General features: G+C 38.1%; 2 protein-coding genes across 12 annotated transcripts in view; both read left to right on the plus strand.

The window, feature by feature from the left end:
- SIPA1L1 (signal induced proliferation associated 1 like 1) overlaps positions 1 to 24,000 on the plus strand; it is a 517,634-nt gene that overhangs the window by 295,051 nt on the left and 198,583 nt on the right. The window lies entirely within an intron of this gene.
- LOC119239251 (zinc transporter ZIP9-like) lies at positions 12,256 to 20,162 on the plus strand. Its single transcript, XM_037503629.2, has 2 exons — positions 12,256 to 12,632; positions 19,469 to 20,162. Exons 1-2 carry the CDS (start codon positions 12,461 to 12,463, stop codon positions 19,669 to 19,671), a joined length of 375 nt encoding a protein of 124 aa, XP_037359526.1. The 5' UTR covers positions 12,256 to 12,460; the 3' UTR covers positions 19,672 to 20,162.

A 24,000-nucleotide genomic window follows, 5' to 3' on the forward strand; every position in this document is an offset into this window, starting at 1 on the left:
CAGATGTGTGGGAGGGTGAGAGGATTCACCAGAGACAGCGCAGGGAACAGAACAGGCAGACTGACAAAATACACTGCTGAAGGGGAGCAGTGGGCAAGACAGGAGAGGTCTGCCGCACCATGTGGGATTCTCGCCAGCCGGCCGGGATCAAACCCGTGCTGCAGAGGCTGTGAACAGCTTCACAGTATGGTGCTCAACCGCCTGCGCCACCAGGGAGGCTCAAAATTAGTAACATCTTAACACCACCACCATTATCTGAAATTAGGAATATCTTTACCTCTTTATTATCCGAAATTAGGAATATCTTTAACATCAGTTAACATTTTTCTCTTCCATGGTGCATTTCTTTTCTCATGCTTAGTGTAGTAGAATTCGAACTATAGAGGTAAATAATCTCCAGTCTTGAAATCTATAAGAGAGGACTGAATATGTCTTAGGTGTCCTTTAAATTAACACCTGCCAAATTGGATTCTGAAGCAGTTCCCTTTTTGAACTATCCAAGATTAATTTCATACTTGACATAATTACAGTTAGTCAATTCTAGATAAAACTGTTCAAGAATTGACATCCTTTTAAGGCAGAAGACCTGAGGTGTATTCAAAAGCTTCTCTATGTCACAGTCTAAATCTACTCTAATTGAAGAACTTAGATATGAGGCTTTGTTGAATGATAACGAGTTTAAGGTCTTCTACAGCTCAGCTTGGACTTCCAGCTAAGAAGTTGACAATGTCAAGGGTGAGCGCAGATATTTCTTAAAAGCTATAGTGGAATTATAGTAATCTCAGTTTTCCTTGAATACTGATATTCACTGTCTATTGAAATGAAATAGAAATAGGTATTAGTTTGAAATTTTGACTCTGATTATATAGATGTATAAGTGACATGTCTGGAGGCTAAGCATGGACTGATTACATCAAAAGGTCTGTTATAAACTCTCAATGTTACAAACTCTCAATGTTATAAACTCTCAAGTTTTCTAATAACCAAAAAATTATACCCTAACTTCTCTACCTTGTTGTATGTTCTTTCCATTGGTTCTTTATGCATTTGGCAAAGGCAAGCTGGAGGAAGAAGACAGGTACTAAAAGCAAAAAAATGAAACAATGAAATAAGCTGCTAAGCAGCTTAGCGTAGTGCCTTAGAGTATAAATTCTGGGCCTCTCTTGTGGCGCAAGGGTTTAAGTTTCATCATTATGAAGCTATCCGCAGCCACTGCAGCAAGAGTTCAATCCACGGCTAGGGAGGTGACCCACATGGCGCAGCAGACCTCTCTTATCTCTCCCGCTGCTCCCCTCAGCAGTGTGGTAGATCTGCCCATTCTACTCCTCATTCTGTCTCTGGTGAATCCTCTCAGCCCCCCTCACCTCTGGCCTGCACCCTGGCTCTTGTATGCATAAAAAAATCTTTTTAAAAAAGGGTGTAAATTCTATAGCTAGACTGTGTAGGTTCAGATTGTGGCTCTGCCATTTACTGGCTATGTGAGTGGACAAAGTGCTTGAGCTTTCTGTACTTTTGTTGAAAGTGGGGATAATAGAAGTATCTACCTCAAAATAGTGTGAGGATTAAATGAGTTAATACACGTAAATTGATTATGATAGAACATGCTTGACATAGTAAATAATAAATATTGGTATTAAAATAGAGAGTAAGGAGAATAACATTGGTAGCACTTCTCTTGTGCAGAACTTTTCCTTTGAGAGACCTCATTAATCTAAAGGACCAGAAAAGTATTTGATTAGCTAAATAGATAGCTTGAAGAGCACGCATTTCACTTGCTCTCTACTGTCCTTGGCTCTCCCCCAGTGCCAGGGTAACTTTTTATATAACGCTAGTAGGTTAGTGTGTCAGTTATCAATTTATTGCCTCTCGACTTCCATTTACTCTACATGGCTACTCTGTAAAAATGGATCTGGGTCCTTAAAATTTTTTTGTTTTTTGCCAGCTGGCACAATGTTACACTTTGTTAATAGAGGATACTGTAGAAAAATCTTAAGAAGAACTTTCCTTCTTGTTTCTGGCATGCTTGCTCAGCAGACTTCTCTGGCACCAACACCTATGGCATAGGCACCCTCCCCAGTGCCAGCTTCTACAGTATACCTGGCCTCCCCAGCTCCAGCTCCTGCAGCATGTAGGGCGTCTCCCACTTCCAAATAGGCTTCCTGGTGCCCAGCCTCTGCCATGAAGGTGACTTTTCAAGCCCCACACTCCTGTTTAACATTTGGCAGTCAGGAGTTCCCCCTGGAACCTACTGTGGACGATTTTGTAGGAGAGTCTGTTTCGTGAAACATTTTCTGTGAGTAACTTTACCTGACACCCCTGAGTGCAGACTCCAGTGGACCACAGAAACTTTTCTGCCTGTCATACTATGATTAATAATAAGAAGTATGTATTTGGTCATTGTCCTCATTTCTGGTACAGAGCACCTAAAACCCTGAAATTTCCCAGGTGATAAGAGCCGTAAAGGTATCTTTGTTGACTATAAGAAACTGTCAAAAAAAAGTCTTTTGCTACATGAATGAGCTGACTTTTGAAGAATGCCCCAGGTAACCTAAGAATTGGTCTTCCACCTCGGGTGTGGAGAGCCATGGAGGTGCTGGGAAAAGTGATGTGTTTGGAGAGAGCTTGCGAGGGGGGCACAGGGACGCATTGGATTTGGTCTCCAAACCTCTTACAGCTATTTATTGAGCCCCAGCCATTTCCTTTCCAGTACTGTCTACATCTCAGCCTCGTGGGACTTCTTTGAGCACTCATCTCAGTCCTAGGGTAGTTGCTGCTCCTTATTTTTGCTATTCTTGTATTCGCTAGCTTTCTCTCACTAGCTCATTTCTCATTACTCTAGTCTCCTATCCTAGTTATTCTTTATATTAAACTTCCCTTGTTCAAAGTACTATATGACTTCTCTTTCCTGATTGGACCCTAATTAATACAACTAGATAATGGGTTGATCACAAAATCAACTTGCTACTGAAATTGAACAGTGAATCAGACCTGGGGTAAGATACAACAGTTCAAGTGGCATGATAAATGGCAGCTGGACCTTCAGTGGCAGTGCCTGGGCCACAAGGGAGTGGCAAGAAGGGTGGTCAACTTTAGAGGAGGTCGCTGTTGAGTATGTCAGCCCTGGTGTTACCAAATCTTCCTGCTCTTCAGAAGCTGGAAATCTGGATATTTTAATAGGAAGTCTTCTAAATTTTACATTTTGACTTTTATTTTATTTTTTTAAAGATTTATTTATACAAGCACTGGGTACAGTCAGAAGCGCGGGAGGGTGAGAGAATTCACCAGAGCCAGAGCAGGGAGCAGAGCAGGCAGAAGGACCGAAGTACACTGCTGAGGGGAGCAGCGGGCGGCAGGAGAGGTCTGCGCGCCATGTGGGACCCTCCTCAGGTGGCCGGGGAGCAGCCGGGGATCGAACCGACGCCGCAGAGACTGCGGGCAGCTTCGCAACCCAGCGCTCATCTGCTGCTCCTCTGGGGAGGCCCTACATTTTGACTTTTTTTTTTTTTTTTTTAACATTTATTCATTTATTTATGCATGCACTGGGTACAGTCAGAAGCGCGGGAGGGTGAGAGAATTCACCAGAGTCAGAGCGGGGAACAGAACAGGCAGACTGACTAAGTACACTGCTGAGGGGAGCAGCGGGCGGCAGGAGAGGTCTGCGTGCCATGTGGGACCCTCCTCCGGTGGCCGGGGAGCAGCCGGGAATCGAACCGGCGCCGCAGAGGCCGCGGGCAGCTTTGCAACCCAGCGCTCAACCGCTGCGCCACCGGAGAGGCCCTATTTTGACTTTTAATTCAAATATTCCAGGGCCTCCCCGGTGGCGCAGGGTTAAAGATACTGCTATTAAGCAATTGGCAGCCACTGCTACATGAGTTTGATCCCCGTGCCAAGGAGCAACCCTGCCTGGCGCAGCAGACCTCTCCTGTCTCACCCACTGCTCCCCTCAGCAGTGTATTTCAGTAGATCCGCCTGTTCTGCTCCCCACTCTCTTGTGAATCCTCTCAGCTCCCCATACCTCTGGCCTGTTGCCCAGTTCTTATATGCATAAATAAAATAAATTTTTTAAAAATATATTACTCCAATCACTGTGTATAACAAACAATGCAGTCTATTGTTGCCAGTCTAGAACTTCCGGGCTGCAATTATCTGGTTTGTAATTTTTTTGAAAACTAAAAACAACAAATCAGAAAAGGTGGGGATCAAGTACATGAAGTTAGAACATGATGACAAGGGGGAGACTGAAAAGCATTTCAAATCATTACAACACATCCTCCTTCGTTTTACCTGGTAGTATATCATAAGCATTTTTCTTTATTAGTGAAAACACATGCTAGGCATTTTTAAAAGTATATATTTTTAACTTAGTTTTAGTTGAGGTAATATTTGAATACCTCCATGTGGTAGTCCATCAGGTATGACTACCACAGTTCCACCGCCACCAATTCACCATAACCCACCACCGGTGTTCACTGTGTTTCTTTGTCTTTCTGTTCTTACCGCTCCCCGCCGTTGGATGCTCAACCCTCTGAAGGGTTGTAAAGTCTTTATTACATTCATTTATTTTGTATACAGATTTAACTTGTTTTAAAGTTTTTGCCATAATAGTCAACATTTGTGTGTCTAAAGCTATGGTCATATTTTACATTATTTCCTCAAAGCTAAAGTGATGGTGTAAAAGGGCATATATGTTCTTAAGAAGTTTCTTAATCTAAAATACCAGATTTTCCTAACATGCAGGTGATAAACTGTATTCTCAGAAACATTGGGTATTATTGTTAAAGACTGCTAATTTGACAGGGAAAATATATTTTTATTTCCATTTTTTCAGTTTCATTGTCATCTTATATAGTAATGATAATGATGTTCGTTGCCAGTATTTTCCAGGTTCTGTCCCAGTGGATTTTTGTTTGTTTTTGTTTTGTAGTCACATGTAGCTATCTTAGGGGTTTCCACTTACGTTTAACTCAACAGAAAAACAAATTTGTCTTGTTTCCTCCAAGATTGGAAGAAGTGATATTAATAAAATATTGCTTGTCACCCTAGAACTTGTTAAGTGACGAAGTTCCTTTTACATTTAGAAAGGATTCTTTTTTAAAAATTTTAAATTTTTTTAAAAAATTCTTTGTATTTTTTACATCATTTTTCATTTTTGCGCAATGTATGCATTTTCATTTTGGTTTTGTCCCCATACAATTCCCATCCCTCTTGTTTTGATCTTACTCCCTCCCCCCTCCGCCCCCTACCGTGTGTCTCTGGTTTTTAGTTGCTTGTTGATTTTGATTTTTACATTATTATAGTCTTTTTCCTTGTCCCTTATTTAGGTTTTCTAATTTCCTGCTATGAGTGAGAACATCTGGTATTTTTCTTTTTCTTTCTGGCTTATTTTGCAAGCATGATCCTTCTAGCTCCATCCGTGTTGCTGCAAATTGCATGAGTTTATCTTATTTGATTGCTGAGTAATATTCCATTGTGTTTATGTACCACATCTTCTTGCAAAGGAAACGAATTTGTCTTGTTTTCCAAGATTGGAGGAAATGCCAATTAGAAGATTAGTATGCCTTGTTATTACTTCCTAGAACCTGTTTGGTAACCTTTATGACAAATGAACTAAGAAAGGGGAAGCCTGTATGCCAGTGGCAAAATGGTAAGCATTTTCCCATTGTTCACCTTTATCAGGTAGCTGGGTTTTGTTTTGGTATTTTTGTAGGGGAGGGCTGTTGAAATTTTTCCGCATACTCCCTATGATGTTGAAGGTCAGTAATAATAGTTACTCCCTGCTAAGTGAGCTAATATTGGCCCTCCTCTATGGTGGTAGTGGTGGTCGTAATAGTCCTTTCTTACGGAGGCCAGTGAATTTGTCTAGGGTCACACAGTTGTTACTGTTTAGAGGCCAGAAGTTTTTGGCATCGTGGCTCAATTTTAAGGACTTGAAGAAAAAGTTTCATATTTGAGTTTTCTTCTTTACCTGTTACTGATACTTAGCAGAGATAATGTGGTGGATATTGACAATCATATTGTAAAAGGGTGGTCCCCAGGAAAGGGGGAGGTTCCCTGCCCCACCCAAGAGAGGGTGGAGCTGAGCAGGAAGAGGAGAAGCTGCAGAAGAGACTGAGGAAGGAAGCAGGATGGAGCCAGGAGACACGTGAAGAAACTGCACTTGTCTTTTGGTCGTGGACTGGGTGACAGATGTGGGTGAGACCCATGGGGAGGTGACAGTGGCAGCTTTTATCTTGATGTTGATTTTGCTGTTTTCCTTCCAGGCTTGTCTGGTTGTTTCTGACCCTTTTCTGTGGGTCCCCACCGGAAGATGCTTTAGACTTGTGGCAGGCTTTGGGGCCTTGTTCTGGGCCGATCCCATATGGATGGAGTTTTACCCACAAGGGGACGGGTAACTCTGGATGCTTGATTTAGAAACTAGACTCTTTGCCTTACCTGTGTTGTTTCCTAGTTTTATTAAAGTTCCTTCCCATTAAAGTCTCCTATATTTTGTGTTGATGCGACGGATGGCAGAACCCATTTAGAATAGGCAGGTTTGCGGGGTTTGGGCTGCCCCTCTCCCTGTCCTATAACAATATCTCCTTATTGAAACAAGTTTGTTTATAAGATGTGGAGAAAGCTTTGTTATTTGAACAAGAGCTATTCTGTCCTCTAAGATATTTCATTTTGGTGCCAAAAGTTTTGACGGGATCAGTCTTACACCACCAGAAGCATCTTTAATTTTTAAGAATACCATAGTTAATGCTTTCATTACTAAAATGAACATTGTACAAGGGGAATTGAAATAAACTTTTCAATGTTAAACACTTTAAAAACTGTTATTTTATATTCAGTCAAACAATTTGTTGATTGTTTATATAAGCGAGGAAAAAAAAAGCATCTAACTACTTGGTTGGTGTCTGCCAAGAAAATTAAATTGACTTTAAATGGCATTGAATACAGGCTGTTGTTTTTTCATTAATAGATGTGGTCAGTCCTTTGATTTAACCAGGCTACAGCTATGAAATTGTAAAATGAGAACATAAAACCAATGACATTGCATAGTTCATGCATCTCTTGAGCAAATATTTCATTTCTCTGACAGAAACTGTTGGTTTGGGAACTCTTTTCATCTTGAACTACATTTGGAATTTGTACTTCATTTAAATACACCCTTTTAATGATTTACTGTAAACGAAGGAGAGAACCTGTTGGCATGTTGATAACTTTGACACAATCACAGTTTTGATACTGAATCCCAACTTGTGAAGTTGTATGAAAGAAGACAGCTGTACAAATAACACAGAGCCATATCAGAATGAGTTAAAATGATTTAGATGCAAAGGACTTTTTAAAAAATAACTGAAACTACATGGCAATGATGCTTTTATTTTTGACTACTGATGCTTTTCTTTGAAAGTGTTGCCTTTCTACCATGAACAAATTAGTACACAATTAACAGGCTGATAAAAGTTTTATAGTACAAGTAATTTTATATTGCTTAGCTGAAGATTGAAACAATGACTGAGTATGGTTTCGAGCTCCATTAAAAAAATGTAGATGTCGTATAAGTTGTTTGTGTTAATAAGACAAATAACAGGGCCTCCCCTGTGGCGCAGTGGTTGAGCGCTGGGTTGCGAAACTGCCCGCAGACTCTGCGGCGCCAGTTCGATCCCCGGCTGCTCCCTGGCCACCGGAGGAGGGTCCCACATGGCGCACAGACCTCTCCTGCCGCCCGCTGCTCCCCTCAGCAGTGTACTTCGGTCCTTCTGCCTCCTCTGCTCCCTGCTCTGGCTCTGGTGAATTCTCTCACCCTCCCGCGCTTCTGACTGTATCCAGTGCTTGTATAAATAAATAAATTAATTTAAAAAAAAAAGACAAATAACAGCACTGTCTCACGTTAACTTTGGTGGACTGCTGTTGTGGTTCTTTATTATATATAGTTGTATAACTCCTGAACCAAATCATAAATTCTGAGTCAGTTAATCACTGAAAATTCTTTTTTTTTTAAAAAAGATTTATTTATTTATGCATAAAAGAGCTGGGGTACAGACCAGAGGTGTGGGGGGTGAGAGAATTCACCAGAGACAGAGTAGGGAACAGAACAGGCAGATTGACCAAAGTACACTGCTGAGGGGAGCAGTGGGCGAGGCAGGAGAGGTCTGCTGTACCATGTGGGTTGCTCCCTGGCTGGCTGGGAATCGAACTGGTGCTGCGGATTGCTTCATAGGTTGTGTCTTAACCCTTGTGTTACCAGGGTGGCCCGACCACTGAAAATTCTTGATGTGGCTACACTTATAAGGAATGTGTTAAGCCTATTAATCAACACCAATACAAATATTCTAAAGAGATTCCTGTGATTTAATGTATTTGTTGATTGGAGCCATCTAAGTGGTGGGTTCCAAGTTTCTAGTCCCTTGCATCGTTCTTTAAATAAATGTTTCCGGAGAATCTGTTATGTGCCAACTACTGTCGTGTAAATTGAATTCAGCAATAAATTAAAAACAAAAATCTTTGCCCTCATGGAAATTTACAATTTTTGTGGAAGGGGTAATAAGGACAGTGGGTATTTAATTTCATTTGATAAATAGCGTGCTTTAAATAATTTCAAAAAGAACTGAAAACACAATACAGTAATTTTAGCTCACCTTTACTCCAAGGAAATATTACAAAGCTAGATGATACACTCAGGTTTACTTTAGTGATATCTTCCTGCAAATTCTCAAATTCTTTGTGAATTTCTTATAATACAGCTCTCATGCTTACATTGTAGGTCAGGGTTTCCAGACTTTTGGATTTCATAGGCCAGTAATATTTTTGAAATTCAGGAGAATTGATACATGATTGCCTGCTTTTAATTTTGCCGTGTAAGAACACTAAAAATAATAACTATTGTCACCATCATTTCTTAAAACAAAGCATATTTTAATCACAAAGGTAGGTAAAGTGTAATCTCAGAACAAAGAAGAATCTTTTACAATTAAGAAATAAAATATGAAAAGCTCATTATATGATTCTTAGTTCTCTTATTTTGCCATGGACAGTTTGGAAACTATTACTAGAGAACAATTATAACTAATTGCAATTCTGATTTTCTTCTTGTTGCTAAGGGATTTTGCTGTTTCACACTATTTAAAGAGACTGTGTGATTGAATGTTACCCTTTTTTAAGAGGTAAATTTTATTTTTTAAAGGGTTTATTTTTTATTTTTGTGTAGAAGAATTGGAGTGTAGGCCAGAGGATTCACCAGAGAGAGAGTGGGGAACAGAACAGGCAGATCTACTGAAATATACTGCTAAGGGAAGCAGTGGGCAAGACAGGAGAGATGTGCTGTGCCATAGGTGGGTTAGCTCCCTAGCTGGGGATCAAATTCAGAACTTGGTGGTGATTGTGCTGAGACTTAACCCTCTTGGGCCACCAGGGAGGCCCAAGAGGTAAATTTTATATTACAGATTGTATATATTGTGCTAGCTGATGGACTTTGTCTTGGAATACACTGGACAGCTGATTACAATTTTATATTTAGTCATGTCTCTTGATTTCTAACCTTGTGTTATCTTGGGCAAATCATTTTTCATCTTTGGCCTTTGATTCTTTCTATATTGAGAGGATTATTTCTTACATTTTGTTCTAGTTCCTGAACTATGTTGATAACTTTGGTAGTTAATTCCATTTTAAATTTTTGTGTCTCAAGATTAATGATTTTTCCAAAAATCTGGACTAAGTACTTTTTCATATTCCTTCATCTGAGAGCTGCCATGAGGAAGCCATGTTAAAATTAAATAGTTCTAAAATTAATCTTTTCAGAAGTTTTGACTAAGTAAATAACTACCCAGCTATTTTTTTTGTAATATATTATTTTAAAAAGGTATAGATGTAAATACAATTTGATGAATCCTGACAAGTGTAACTCACATCTCAAACAAGATGAAGACTATTCTAAAAAATATCCTGGTGCCACTTTCCAGATAATCTTTCCTGCCACTACCTTGTCCAGTTATACCCTCCTGCCAGAGGCAACCACTATTCTGATTTCTGTCCCCTCCAACCTGAAGGGGTGGACGTGTGTGTATGTGTGTGTGTATTTCCATTGCTGATATTGTGAAGATTTTTTTCTAGTATGTAGCTTGTCTTGCTTTTCTTAATGGATCACCAAATATTTTTAAATTTTGATTTTGAATTTTTTTCTCTTATGGTTTGTGTTCGTCATGTCCTCACTAAGAAATCTTTACCAATCCCAAGATCATATTCTATATTTTCTTCTAGAGCCTTTTGAGTTTTAGGTTTTATCTCAGGTATATAATACATCAAGAATTAATTTTTGTGCATATTTTGAGCTATTACCCAAGTAATTCTCGAGAGTAAATAACTCTCTTTTTAAGTAGACCCCTTTCATCACTTCTTCCTTAATTTGAAATTACAGAGGTATCTTTCCTTTCCATTTCCCAAAGGAGAGCATAGTCAAAATGCTGACAGGATAATTCTCTTCTCTGGCAACTTACTCATTAGTTTGAGTTGGGGAGTTAATTAAACCTGGTCCCTAAAATGTAATGGTATGCCTTGTCAGATTCAGTTTTACCCTTATCTTTGTACTTCCTTAGGAATAAAACTTTATATTTCTGAATTGTGTTAAAGACAATGGTGACTTTTATGAATTGTGAATTCATATGAATCTCCAGAAAGTGTCAAATTGGTTAGGTTAGAACCATGAAAAGACTAAGTAATCACCGTGTCACCCTTTACACAGAACACAGCTGTTTTTCCATCTTGTACTCCCTGTGCTCTGACAGTTTGTCTCAAGTGAATGCTGTGATTAGCAGTGCTTTGGTGAGTTTAGTAACCTGGAAAAGACAAAGACTCTTAAAGAATAGTTCCATATTAAAATAGTAGCACCAACTGTTTGATGTCATTTTTTCTGATCAGCTTTAATCACTTCCACTGATAGCTTCATGAGACATGTATTCTTATTTTACAGAAGAAAATTTGAGATGCTGAGATGTTGACTGATTTGGCCATGGTGTCAGTTCTGTCTCCCAAGCCAGTGCGCCAGCCACTGGATGCATTCAGAAGATACTGTTTTTAAGTAGCTGATGGCCATCTTGAATTTGTTGAAGGACTGATCTGGGATGGGGGTGGGGTTGCAGGGATTGGTGGGGACTCCCTTCTTGCTAAACACAACAATTAGTTGATGCTGACGTAGCTGTAGTTCTCCTGTTTTCAATAGAGACCCAAAGAAATATAGATCCCGTCTTTTTCCCACACAGGGAAATAGTAATGTTTCAACCAGCCTTTTAGCTAAGTACCCATTTTCCCATAGAGAGAGAGAGAGTGTGTGTATTCTCCCCAACTTCAGTCAGAAGTTCAGTAGCAGGTCTAATACAGTTACTGTTATTTTTGCTAACTTCATAAGGGAAACTAAAACAGAAATGCAAAGTACATGCTGTACCTTTAAATTGTTGAAACTTTTTCATGAGATACATACGTAGTTACCCATTGTAGTTTTTAAGGTGATTTTTCATAGTGCTAAGTCACGGAAGCCATATATGGTACATGAGTACTTTAAGAAATTTTGAAACTTTGCCTTTTATGTCAGAAGGCAACCTCTCAAAGAAATCTGAGTATAAAGGGAAAATGGGATTGAGTCAGATTATAACCATAGAACATTTATGGCATTGATGGTAGTGGTGGCTCTGCAGATATATTCATGTCAAGTTGTATTCATTAAATACCTGCTTTTTTATGTCCATCTTTTTTCAATGAAATGATTTTTTAAAAAACCAAAGGACATTTTAATATTGAACTGAACACTTTTTTCATTGTATGAGTAATATATATTCATTGTGAAAAAATTACAAATGTTTTATAAATTGTTATATATTTATAAATTACAAAGTAAAAATGTGTTAATGTGTACTTAATGCATTCATATGTATACTTTTTTTATACAAATATAAGATTATCAATACATATTGTTTGCCACCAGCCTTTTCCTGAGAACAGTACATCATGATTTTCTATATTATGAATAGAGCTGTATTATACTTTTTAATGGTTTAGTGCTATGGCATTGTAACCAAGTATTATAGTTTAGCCAATTTCCTCTCTTGGACATTTATATTATTTTCAAGTTTGCATTTTTGATAAGTGCAGTGGTCATCCTTGCATAGTTCTTTCTTGGGATGAAATTCTAGAAGTGAAATTGCTGGATCAAAGAATTCACATTTTTGAGGCTTAAAACTGCCAAGTTGCAATCCATTAGGTCACAGCAATTTATATTCTTTTCAGTGTTAGACAAGGGTGACCATTTTCCCCCATCATTAATAGTAGACAGATTTCCCAACATGGTGCCAATCTAGTAACTTGAAAAATGGCATCTCCTTGTTTTAATTGGCATTAATTATTCATGAAGCTGACCCTTTTTCATGTTCATTGGCCAGTACAGATTATGGTCTCACAAATGAATAGTTCATGGCCTTGAGTACAGATGCTTCAGAAACTTTTCCCCATTCATCAGTCTTTTCAACAGTTCCTTATTTTTTCTTTCCAGGAGCGACTAAAACTGGTGACTGTTCTGGGTGCTGGCCTTCTCTGTGGAACTGCCCTGGCGGTCATCGTGCCTGAAGGAGTACACGCACTTTATGAAGATATTCTTGAGGGTGAGAGGGAGAAGGGCTTTCTTTGAGATATGTTATTGACATGGAGAGTTGAAAGGAAAAGCGTAGTGGTATTTTTTCTGAACATAGCTCATGTTTGCCGTAGAGTTCTCTCCTGGAAAGTGTTCTTAGAAACAGATCTTTGGACATTTTTAACATCTAACATTTCCTTAGAACTGTCTGTGAATCAACTGTCCCAACTTATGAATAGTATTTAGAATTATTTGCAAAAATGCATGAATTCCAGTCTTAGCATCACAATCTTTCTTTTAAGGCCTATTGCAAAACTTGTCAAACTTCCCAGTATCACTACATAGCAGTGATTGTATTTTAGTGTTCTTTGAAAATATATGCATATGTGCACATTTGGATTCAAGGACTCTTTACAGAAAACTTGTCGATAATTGTTGAAGCAGTAAAGGATAACTAAAAAATTAGAGGTTTTCCTTATCCTAATTACTAATAAGTAGAAAACAGTTTAGCTGTGTGAGAATAAATGCTGCGCAGTCAACTTGCTTTACACCTGCTGAGTAACTTCATCCTTCACATCCACTTGAATGCATGCTTGATTCAGATTTATGACGCAGCAAAATCAGGTTACTGCTTGTCATGGAGCTTCACAGCTACCTATGAAGAATTGAAACCACTTAAATTGGAGCTGAATTCTCAAATGCCAAGACTATACTGGACTTAAAGAACAGTATAAAAGAGAGACACTTTCCAAATTTCTTACTAGGCAAAAATACAATAAATACTATTTCATATCTTGGTAGAGGAAAAGAATTGTGTTTTTGGTCCAGAGTGATGATGCTTTTATGAAGGCATAAAAGTAGGTAGAATGGTGTTTACTAGGCAGAGAGTAATGGCAGATGTTATAATGCAGTCTTAATGCAGGACTGAGGCTGAGGATTTGTGTGTTTTATGGGGGGGGGAAGGAGCCCAGGAACGGTAGTTTCTACTTTTTTGATCACACATATTATTAGGGAATAAAGATATACGTGTACTGCTGCACTTATTTGCTTATTTTAAAGCACTCCAAAAATAGAAAGTTTTGAAGTATGAGATATAAAGTAAGTATATGTAGAAGATAGTGTTTTCTTTTATATCCCAGTAGAACATTTGGATGTTTTTTTATTCCACTGTCACTGTCTTGGTATAATAGGAAACATTCAGACTGTGATTAAATAGACAAACTTTTTTAAATTTTTGCTTGGCTTTGTAGCTAAGAAAAAAATTATGGATTGTAATTTGTCCTTGTTTTGGGCGCCACTTTGTTGCAACAGGAACTTTGTTGCCGCTTTCAGGGGAAACTCCATGAGGGACACAACAGTGGTGGAGGAGGTTTCAAGGCAAGACTGCTACCTGAGCAGAAGTTCTTTTTTTTTTTTTTTTTTTTTTTTTTCAAATATTAAATTTTATTTTTATATTCCCCCATACAATTGCAAACGCCCCATTCTGACCCCAATCCTTCCCCTCCCCCCCCCACCCCAAAAAGTGTCTCTGGTTCATAGTTTTTGTTGATTTTGATTTTCACTTTCTTATATTCATTTCCTGGTCCCTTATTTAAGTTTTCTAGATTCCTGCTATGAGTGAGACCATCCGGTATTTTTCTTTTTCTTTTTGGCTTATTTCGCTGAGCATGATCCCTTCCAGTGCCATCCATGTTGCTGCAAATTGCATGTGTTTATCTTTTTTGAATGCTGAGTAATATTCCATGGTATATATGTACCACATCTTCTTGATCCAGTCATCTATTTTTGGGCATTTGGGTTGTTTCCAAAGCTTAGCTATTGTAAACAGTGCTGCTATAAACATAGGAGTGCAGGTGCTCTTTGGAATTGATGTTTCTGTGTCCTTTGGGTAAATACCTAGGAGTGGAATTGCTGGATCATATGGAAGCTCTATGTTTAGTAGGTCCAGAAATCTCCACACAGCTCTCCATAGTGGTTGGACCAGTTTGCACTCCCACCAACAGTGCACAAGAGTTCCTTTTTCTCCACATCCTCGCCAACATTTGTTGTTGCTAGTTTTTTTAATATGTGCCATTCTCACTGGTGTGAGATGGTATCTCATGGTAGTTTTGATTTGCATTTCCCTGATTACAAGTGATGTTGAACATTTTTTCATATGTCTGTTGGCCATTTGCATTTCCTCTTCAGAGAAGTTTCTTTTTAGCTGAGCAGAAGTTCTTGTGCTATTTATTGAAATCATACAGGCTAGTAAAAGCTGATCATGCGACAGTGGTGTGAGAAACAGGGTCCAAAGGATGGGATAGGAATGGGGGACAAAATTTTAGGAGGGACAGGGAAGGGGACATCGTGACCATGTGTCATAAGACATTTGTGTCAGCAAAATATGATGTTGTCACAGGCAGAGTTATCCTGAGATTGCCATGGAGATAGTCACATAGTCAGGTCAACAACAGCCTATGCGTCCCCGGGCCTGCCTCGTGATACGAGCTAAACTCTGTAGGTAGTCAAGGAATGTTCTACTGTAGATAGCAAATAGGTCACAGTTGCCCATGAGTAGCCAGTTCATAGGAACCCACAGTAATTGTTTTCTAAACATGTTTAATAATAAAAGTTTTTGAAGGAGGAGTGCATTTTAAAAATCTATTTTCTTTGCCCTCAACCTAGACTATAGAATCAGAATCTCCACGAAAGTGGCCTGGGAACAAGTTGTCAAATGATTCTTATTAGACAAGTTTGGGAAACATTGGCTAAGGGGGAAGAAATGCTTCAGATATAGTAGTTATAGTTGTTGCTGTTTAATTCAGTTTTATTGAGATTTAATTCACTTATAAATTAGTTGCAATTTTGTGGTTAAATTTAGCTACCATGGGTCAGGTTACAGTCTCTTATTTTCAGCTTTCCAGATTTTGGGTCCAAAAGAATTTTCAGGATTCATTTGAAAATAGATATGTGCTGTATCAGTCCACTTTGGTAAAACTAAGCATTCCAATCTCTTTAACCTTTTATCATGTTTTCTCCAGCCCCAATTGTATGTATCATTAAAAATCTTTTATTTATTATTTTCATTTATGTATTTTATATGCACTCTTTTTGGTGTACACATCTATAAGTTCTGACAAATACAGAGTCCTGTTACTGCCACTACAATCAAAATACAGAACATTTCTGTCACACCCTCCTTTTGTAGTGAAACCTTTCCTTTTATCCCCAAACCTTTGGCAATCACTGATCTCATCATTTAGATCAAAATACTTTCTAATTTCCCTTGCAAATTCCTGTGTGACTTATGTATTATTTAGAAGTGTTATTTGATTTTCAAGTATTTGGGTGTTTCAACCCCCTCCCCCACAAATGTTTGTTACTGATTTCTAGTTGAATTTAATTATGGTCAGAGGACATTGTTGGTATGATTTGAATGCTTACAAATTTTTATGCTTTTTTTAATGGTCCAAAATATGGTTTATCTTGCATAATGTTCCAGGGGCACATGAAAAGAATGTGTATTCCATTATTTGGCGGAGTATTCTGTAAATGTCACTTAGGTCAAATTGTTTGGTTATACTGGTCTTCTGCATTCTGCTGATTTTCTGCTTGTTCTGTTGACTACTGCATTAGGAATATTGAGTTCTCCAAGTATGATTGTGGCTTTATCTATTTCTTCTTTTAATTATATCAGTTTTTGCTTTATGCATGTTGAAGTTCTTTGGCTAGGTGCCTAGAAATTTAGGATTGCTATTTCTTGTTGGCAAATTGATCTTTTTTGTCATTTTGTAATATCCTGCTATTCCTTGTTCTATTTTGTCTATTTTACCTGATAGTAGTGGTCACTCCCGTGTTCCCTGGACCAGTGTCTGTATGGCGTATCTTTTTCCATCCTTTTACTTTTAACCTAGCCGTGCCATTCATTATATCTAAAGTAGATTTCTTGTATACAGCACACAGTTGGATCATGTTTTTTCAATCTAATTTGACCATCTCCGTCTTCTAATTGGTTTGTTTAGACTAGGGCTTGGCAAATGTCTATAAAAGATTAGTAATGGGGCCTCCCCGGTGGCGCAGCGGTTGAGCGCTGGGTTGCGAAGCTGCCGGCGACCTCTGCGGCGCAGCGGTTCGATCCCCAGCTGCTCCCCGGCCACCAGAGGAGGGTCCCACATGGCGTGCAGACCTCTCCTGCCGCCCGCTGCTCCCCTCAGCAGTGTACTTCGGTCCTTCTGCCTGCTCTGCTCCCTGCTCTGGCTCTGGTGAATTCTCTCGCCCTCCCGCGCTTCTGACTGTACCCAGTGCATGTATAAACAAAACAAACAAACAAACAAATAAATAAAGAAAGAAAAAATGCCTCTATAAATTAAAAAAAATAAATAAAAAAGATTAGTAATGACTATTTTATTTAATTTTTTTTTTTAATAATTCTTTTTTTTTTTTTAAAGATTTATTTATTTATATATACAAGCACTGGGTACAATCAGAAGCACGGGAGGGTGAGAGAATTCACCAGAGCCAGAGCGGGGAGCAGAGCAGGCAGAAGGACCGAAGTACACTGCTGAGGGGAGCAGCGGGCGGCAGGAGAGGTCTGCGCGCCATATGGGACCCTCCTCCGGTGGCTGGGGAGCAGCCGGGAACCAAACTGGCGCTGCAGAGGCTGCTGGCAGCTTCGCAACCCAGCGTTCAACCGCTGCGCCACCGGGGAGGCCCAGTAATGACTATTTTAGACAATGTAACCCATGTGACCTTGGTTGGCACTATTAAACTCCACCTTTGTAGCTGATTCTTTCCTCATTTCTGTTCTGTTACTGAGTTCATCTGGCCATTTTACTATTTTAGATTTTACAGTTTTCAGTTCTAAAATTTTTACTTGGTTCTTTTCTACAGTTTCTTTCCTACTGAGACAAACTATCAAACACATTTGAAGTGTGTTTTATATCTCAGGGAGCATAATTATAACAGCTGCTTTAAAGTCTTTTGAGTATTCCAGTATCTTAAGTTATCTTGGGATTGATTCTTTGCCCTTGATAATTAGTCAAATTTTCCTATTTATTTGTATATCTAATTTTGGATTGTATCCTATACATTTTGAATATTTTATTTATTTATTTATTTTTAAACAACATCATGAAGACCACCATCTTTTTTTTTTTTTTTTTTTTTTAAGATTTATTTATTTGTTTGTTTGTTTATACATACAAGCACAGGGTACAATCAGAAGTGCGAGAGTGTGAGAGAATTCACCAGAGCCAGAGCAGGGAACAGAGCAGGCAGAAGGACCGAAGTACACTGCTGAGGGGAGCAGCAGGAGAGGACTGTGCGGCATGCGGGACCCTCCTCAGGTGGCCGGGGAGCAGTGGGGGATTGAACCGGCGCCACATAGGCTGCGGGCAGCTTCGCAACCCAGCGCTCAACCACTGCGCCACTGGGGAGGCCCCATTTTGAATATTTTAATTTGAGACTCTACATCCTTTCAAGATCCTCTGGAGAATGTTTACTTTTGTTTTAGCAGGCAGTTAATCTGTTTAGATTCAAACTACCTGTTCTGTGTTATCTTTTTTTGGGTGGCTTATACATTTTATCAATAGTTCAGCTACTCATGGAACTTACTGGAAGGATTCTTTATGAGTTCTAGGGAAGAATCAAACCCATAATGATTTGCTGAACACTCTGTTAGTGGTATGAGAAGCAAATGCTGATGTGTGCCATAATCAGTGTAACACCATTGGTTTGTGTACTTTGCACCAGGGATTATGACGTGGAACATGTGTCAGCTAATGAGTTACCCAGCAATGCCCTGAATGAAACAGACATAATAGCCTGAGAGTTCTCTCATGGATGAGTAACACATATATATATATATATATGTGTGTTACTCATCCATGAGTAACATCCGTGTGTGTGTGTGTGTATACACATATATATGTAACGGTAAATTTCATGTGTATTTTGCCAAAAAATTTATAAAGAACTATGAAAACCAAAACAATCTTTCAGAAATTAGAAAAATGCATATACTTTTATTATTTCCCCATGGCATGTGCTTTGTACCCCTCAAAAATGACTTTTAAAGAGTTGAGGTAGGATCTAAAATATTACAAGTGGCTTGTGCAATTTATTTGATCAAAGGTGGAACATGCTTAATCTCATTACAAGCTATAATATAACTAGTATTTTAGCCTCTGTTCATGAAATACAGCAAAGATAAGGATTCTGTTCTTGAAGCATTTGTGCTTTGGGTGTCAAATATGTGGATATAAACCAGTAGTGTATTTCTTGGCCAGGTGTCATTTGCTATAATTCAGAGGCTCATAGGAATCATAGTATAGCTAGAACTGAATGAAGACTGAAGGACATGCTTTGTAAACTGCCCTTTTGATTTCCAGTTAGTGATTGCTCCCTGATGTTTTTAAAGCTAAAGTTTCATACTCATTTTGCACATTATTTGCAGTTTTTCTATCAGCCTAGGTAAAAAGTAGATGACTTGTAATTGTAATTATTTTCAGTGTTATTGCTCTTCATATGCCTGTTTTCATTGGAATAAAACACACTGTAGCTTTTAATGAAATTAGCATGAATTTCTCAACCGAGGGGGATTTAGGATGATATCCCTTGAAATAGGACTTTGTGTGGTGGTTTGCTTCCACTTATGTTTTGAGATTAATAGGCAGTTGAAAGGTCTGTGTGCCAAAAGGAAAAGATACCTGGGAATATTTTCATTGTGTACTTGAAATTGAAGGAGTTTATGACTACAATCTAAGAAGTGGATCTCTTTGCAGTTAAAAAAAATAGAGCTTGAAATACAAAAGAATGGTAGTTTCTTGGAAATGGAAAATGGTTTAAAGGGGTTATCACATTTTCTCTTTATGGTTCATTCTTCTCTAGGAAAACACCACCAATCAAGTGAAACACAGAATGTGATTGCATCAGACAAAGCAGAAATGCCAGTTGCCCATGAACATGAGCACAGTCACGACCACACACACCTGCATGCCTACATTGGTGTTTCTCTAGTACTGGGCTTCGTTTTCATGTTGCTTGTGGACCAGATTGGCAGTTCCCATGTGCATTCTACTGATGGTAAGTGACTCCAAGGCTTTCTGGGTAGTACAATAAGCAGTGCCCTTATTTAGTGTTAAAAGTCTTTTATTTTTTTTTATATAAGATTTATCCATTTATGCATAAAAGAGCTGGGGTGCAGGCCAGAGGCATTGTGGGATGTATGTGAGAGGATTCACCAGAGACAGTGAGGAACAGAGCAGGCAGATCTATTGAAATACACTACTGAGGGGAGCAGCAGGCAAGAAAGGAGATGTCTGCTGCACCTTGTGGGTCAGCTCCCTGGCCAGGGTTCAAACCCATGCCACAGTGGCTGCAGACGGCTTCACAGTGCTGATGCCCATCCACTTGCACCACCAGGGAGGCCCTCTTTTATCTTTGTTAACATTCTCCAGTGAACATTTTGTTCAGTTGGGGGAGCTAGTGAGCTGTGACATGTGGCACAAGACAGTGTTTATGGGTTATTAACTCTGGTTATCTTAGAGCTGTTGCATTTGGTTGAAAAGTCTAGAATAGAAATCCTCGTAACCTTTTTGTGCAAGGGAGCTCTTAGGCAATCTAAATCTGTGTACCTTTTTTGGAATGATGCTTTTAAATATTTAAAGCATAGTGCATATAATTACAGAGACGACCAATAACATGAAGCATACTTACTAAAACGTGAAAACAGATGTGTGATACAGTATTATATGTCTTCTTTAGCAATGCTTTAAATAATGAGATAAGATTAAACCACAAGCAAATAGAGTTAAATTTTATTATCTAGGCATCAGTATGAGTTATTGTTGCTTAACTTTGCTAAGAACATTAAATTGTGAGAAGGACTTTCATAAGTCAGACCTACAGTTGACTTGAGGGTTTTTTTTTGTTTTTTTTTTTGTTTTTTGATGCTTCCTAGTTTGGAAAATTCTGATGCGCAGGTATATTTTCTTACAAATTTATTTTAACATTTTGAGCTTCCCTGGTGGCGCAGGGGTTAAGTCTCAGTGCTATGAAGCTATCACCAGCCACTGTGGCATGAGTTCCATCCCTGGCTAGGGAGTGAGACCTCCTCTTACCCTTCTCTACCCTACCCCCACCCTCCGCACCTCTGGCCTACACCCCAGTTCTTGTATGTATAAATAAATTAAATAAATAAATCTTTAAAAAATAAATTTACTTAAACATCTTAAGCTTGTTTCTAAGGAATGATAAACTTCTCTCAAGGACAACTAGAATTCTGTAAGACTTCACTTTTATTCTAGTTACAGTAACTTTTTTGTCTTAAGGTCAGTGAATTCATCTCTGACTAGATGAACATCTTTGATATGGTTGGTTGATAGTAAATAAAGGATTCTGATTCATGATACAACTTTGATACCACTGGGATAGAAATAATTTCGGGAGAGTTCTAATAGGTGTAGGGGTTTATAGACATCTTTCTTCAAATCCAGTGATAAGAGAATTTTGTAGGTAAGAACCTACTGGAAAACAGCATAGGTCTCCTTGTCCCCAGTGAGAGATTCCATGATTTTTACAACCTGGTGCCGGGATGGTTGCCCAACTTCATTACATATATGGCATTTGCAGATGGGAAGATTGTATCCATGCAGTGTGCAGGCAGTTCTTTTAAGTTCTTGATTTAGAGAAGTGATGAGTCATAGATGAGTGATAATATGAAGATATCTATAACTGTAAAATAATGTAAAATTACCTGATTCCTGTTGACCATCAAGTACAGATTGTACTGATACAACCTAGGGTTTTTGTCTATATTTATTTATTTATATATTTATTTAAAAATAAATTTTATTTTTATATTCCCCATACAATTGCAACCCCCTTATTTTGACCCCATATTTATGATGAAAGGGAATCCTAAATTTCAGTTAGAGGTTAGTAAAAAGAAGAATGCATTTCCCCCCAAATTAATGTCACAGATATCCCCTATATTCTGTGTTCTCTGTGGACCCCATGTTAATAATCCTTGGTCTATAAAGATTCTGTAGAAAAGCGGGCAAAAGAAAAGAACAGGTAGTTCATGAAAAGATACAAAAATGATCCTTAAACACATGAAAGGATGCTCAATTTTATTTTAAGAAGTATGCAAATCAAAACTCCACTAAGATGCCATTTCTCGTCTATAAGGCAAAACTTGAAAAAATCAGCAATACACTTTATTGCCCAAGTTGTGGCAATGCAAAATTGTTGTAGGAATGCAAAATGGTACAGCCCTGTGCAGGGGAATTTGGCAGTAGCTAATAAATAAATGCATATGTATTTAATATTTAACCCCAAAATTCTACTTCTAGGCATTTATTCTGATAACACAGTTCTGATATGGAAATACCTATGTGTATGATTATTCAATGCAGCATTATTTATCATGGTAAAACCACTTATACATACTGTCATGGAGGTTTGGTTGAATGAAGTGTGGTGTATTATATATTATAATTCTGTGTAGCTATGAAAAACAATGACGTATCAGATCTCTGAACAGCTAGGGAGAAATTTCCAGGAAATATTGTTAAGTAAAAAATGTAACGTAAATGTAAATGAACATCCATCATATATACTATGTTTTGCATGAGAAACAAGGGGAAATAAATAAAATTACCCACACGCAGTTTACCCTTGAACAATATGGGGGTTAGGGCCACTAACCCTCATATAAGATCCTCATAACTTTTGATTCCCCAAAAACAACTATTAATAGCCTGTTTTGATTGAAAGTCTTACCAGTAGTATAAACAGTTAGCATATATTTTATATGTTAAATGTATTATATGCCGTGTTCTTACAATAAAGTGAGCTAGAAATAAAGAAAATGTTACCAGAAAATCATGAGAAAATACATTTATATTCTTCTGTATTTATCAATATTATAAATTTACATCATTTAGAAAATCTGTATAAATGGACCCATCCCAACTACACACACTCACTTAAGCTTTTATGAAAAAGAAACTTAAGAATCAGCTAGAAAACAAAGCTGAATGCCTGGAGAGAGTGGGGGTTGGACTGTGTGATGGGTCCAAAGGGTTATAGGATGGTACAATGTTTTCATGGATGTGTCTTTTTTTTAAAAAACAGAAGGACAAATCTACTTTTATTTATTGCCTTTTCAGTAATTTTAAATCCTCAAACGGTCACATGGATTGTGTGTCCAAAGCAACTGGAATTTGGCATGAACCAGGTGGCTATTTCCACCTATCCACCCATCTGCTATATATCTGTCTACTTAACTACCTACTTACCGACCTATCTGTCTACCTACCTACTGATATCTATCATTCATGTGGCTGGGCTCATCCAATCCTATTTTCAATACTTTATATTTCATTATGTTCTTAATTATTCCGGCACTCAAATTGTTCTAGTTTTGGCCAGTGGGAGCTTCTTCAGGCTGGCTCCTATATCCCATGCCATGTTTTCATATTCTTTCTTACTTTTTTCTAATCATTAGGAATTAGTCAGGAGTTACCTTTCCCCAGATTACTCTACATTTTATTTCAGTTTGCCACCAGTCACTGTGGTGTTCTTTGCTTTGTGCATATAAGCACATCTCTTGCCCAGACAGAATTCAGTTTCATCTTGAGACCCCGCTATAGCCAGCAAAAATGATCACAGCCTTCCAGCCACATGTTAGAAGTCGTGTTCCCATCAGGCCTTAGTTATTTGCCCCCAAAATTCAGCAACAGGGATCTCACTCTGGACATGCCTTTTTGATACAGTTTTGATTTTGGAAACATGTTAATCTTTTCCATATTCAAAAAAGAAAACAAAATCAAGGATGGAACTCACTGAAACATGAATTATATTTCAAATGAATAACATAGTCACACTAAAGGGGGTTTAAAAAATAATTCAAGTCACTTATGAATGTAGTATATATGTTTATATACCATTAGTCTTGGGTGGAGTTAGGAAGAAATAAACAAATACTCAACTCTTTTTAGCAGGCTTTGCTTTTTGTAATTGTATGGATAAAACAATTCTTAAACTGTTTTAGATATATTATAGAATTGAACAAATAAGTAAATTGTTGATATTGGTAGAATCAGAGTCTCTCACTATGGAAGAAGAGCCATATAAATATGGAAGGGGGGGAAGGCAAGAAAGAACCCTAAGGGGATGAATTGAACTTGAAAGTATTGGACTCATGATTTTTAAAATGTGTTTGTATATATATGTTTACATATATATGTGTGTTTATGTATACATGCATGTATGTCCTAACTATTTGCAGAGAGAGTCCAGAAGTAAAGACACTGCTCTAATAATAAGCATACCAGGGTACTTTTCAGAGAAATGATTGATTCCAGAGCAGGGCCAGTGTAAGTACAGAATGAACTTGGGACATCTAATCATTGGAA

Source organism: Talpa occidentalis, unplaced genomic scaffold (genome assembly GCF_014898055.3).
Source record: "Talpa occidentalis isolate TD23 unplaced genomic scaffold, MPIMG_talOcc4v2.1 talOcc4.11, whole genome shotgun sequence".
NCBI lineage: Eukaryota > Metazoa > Chordata > Mammalia > Eulipotyphla > Talpidae > Talpa > Talpa occidentalis.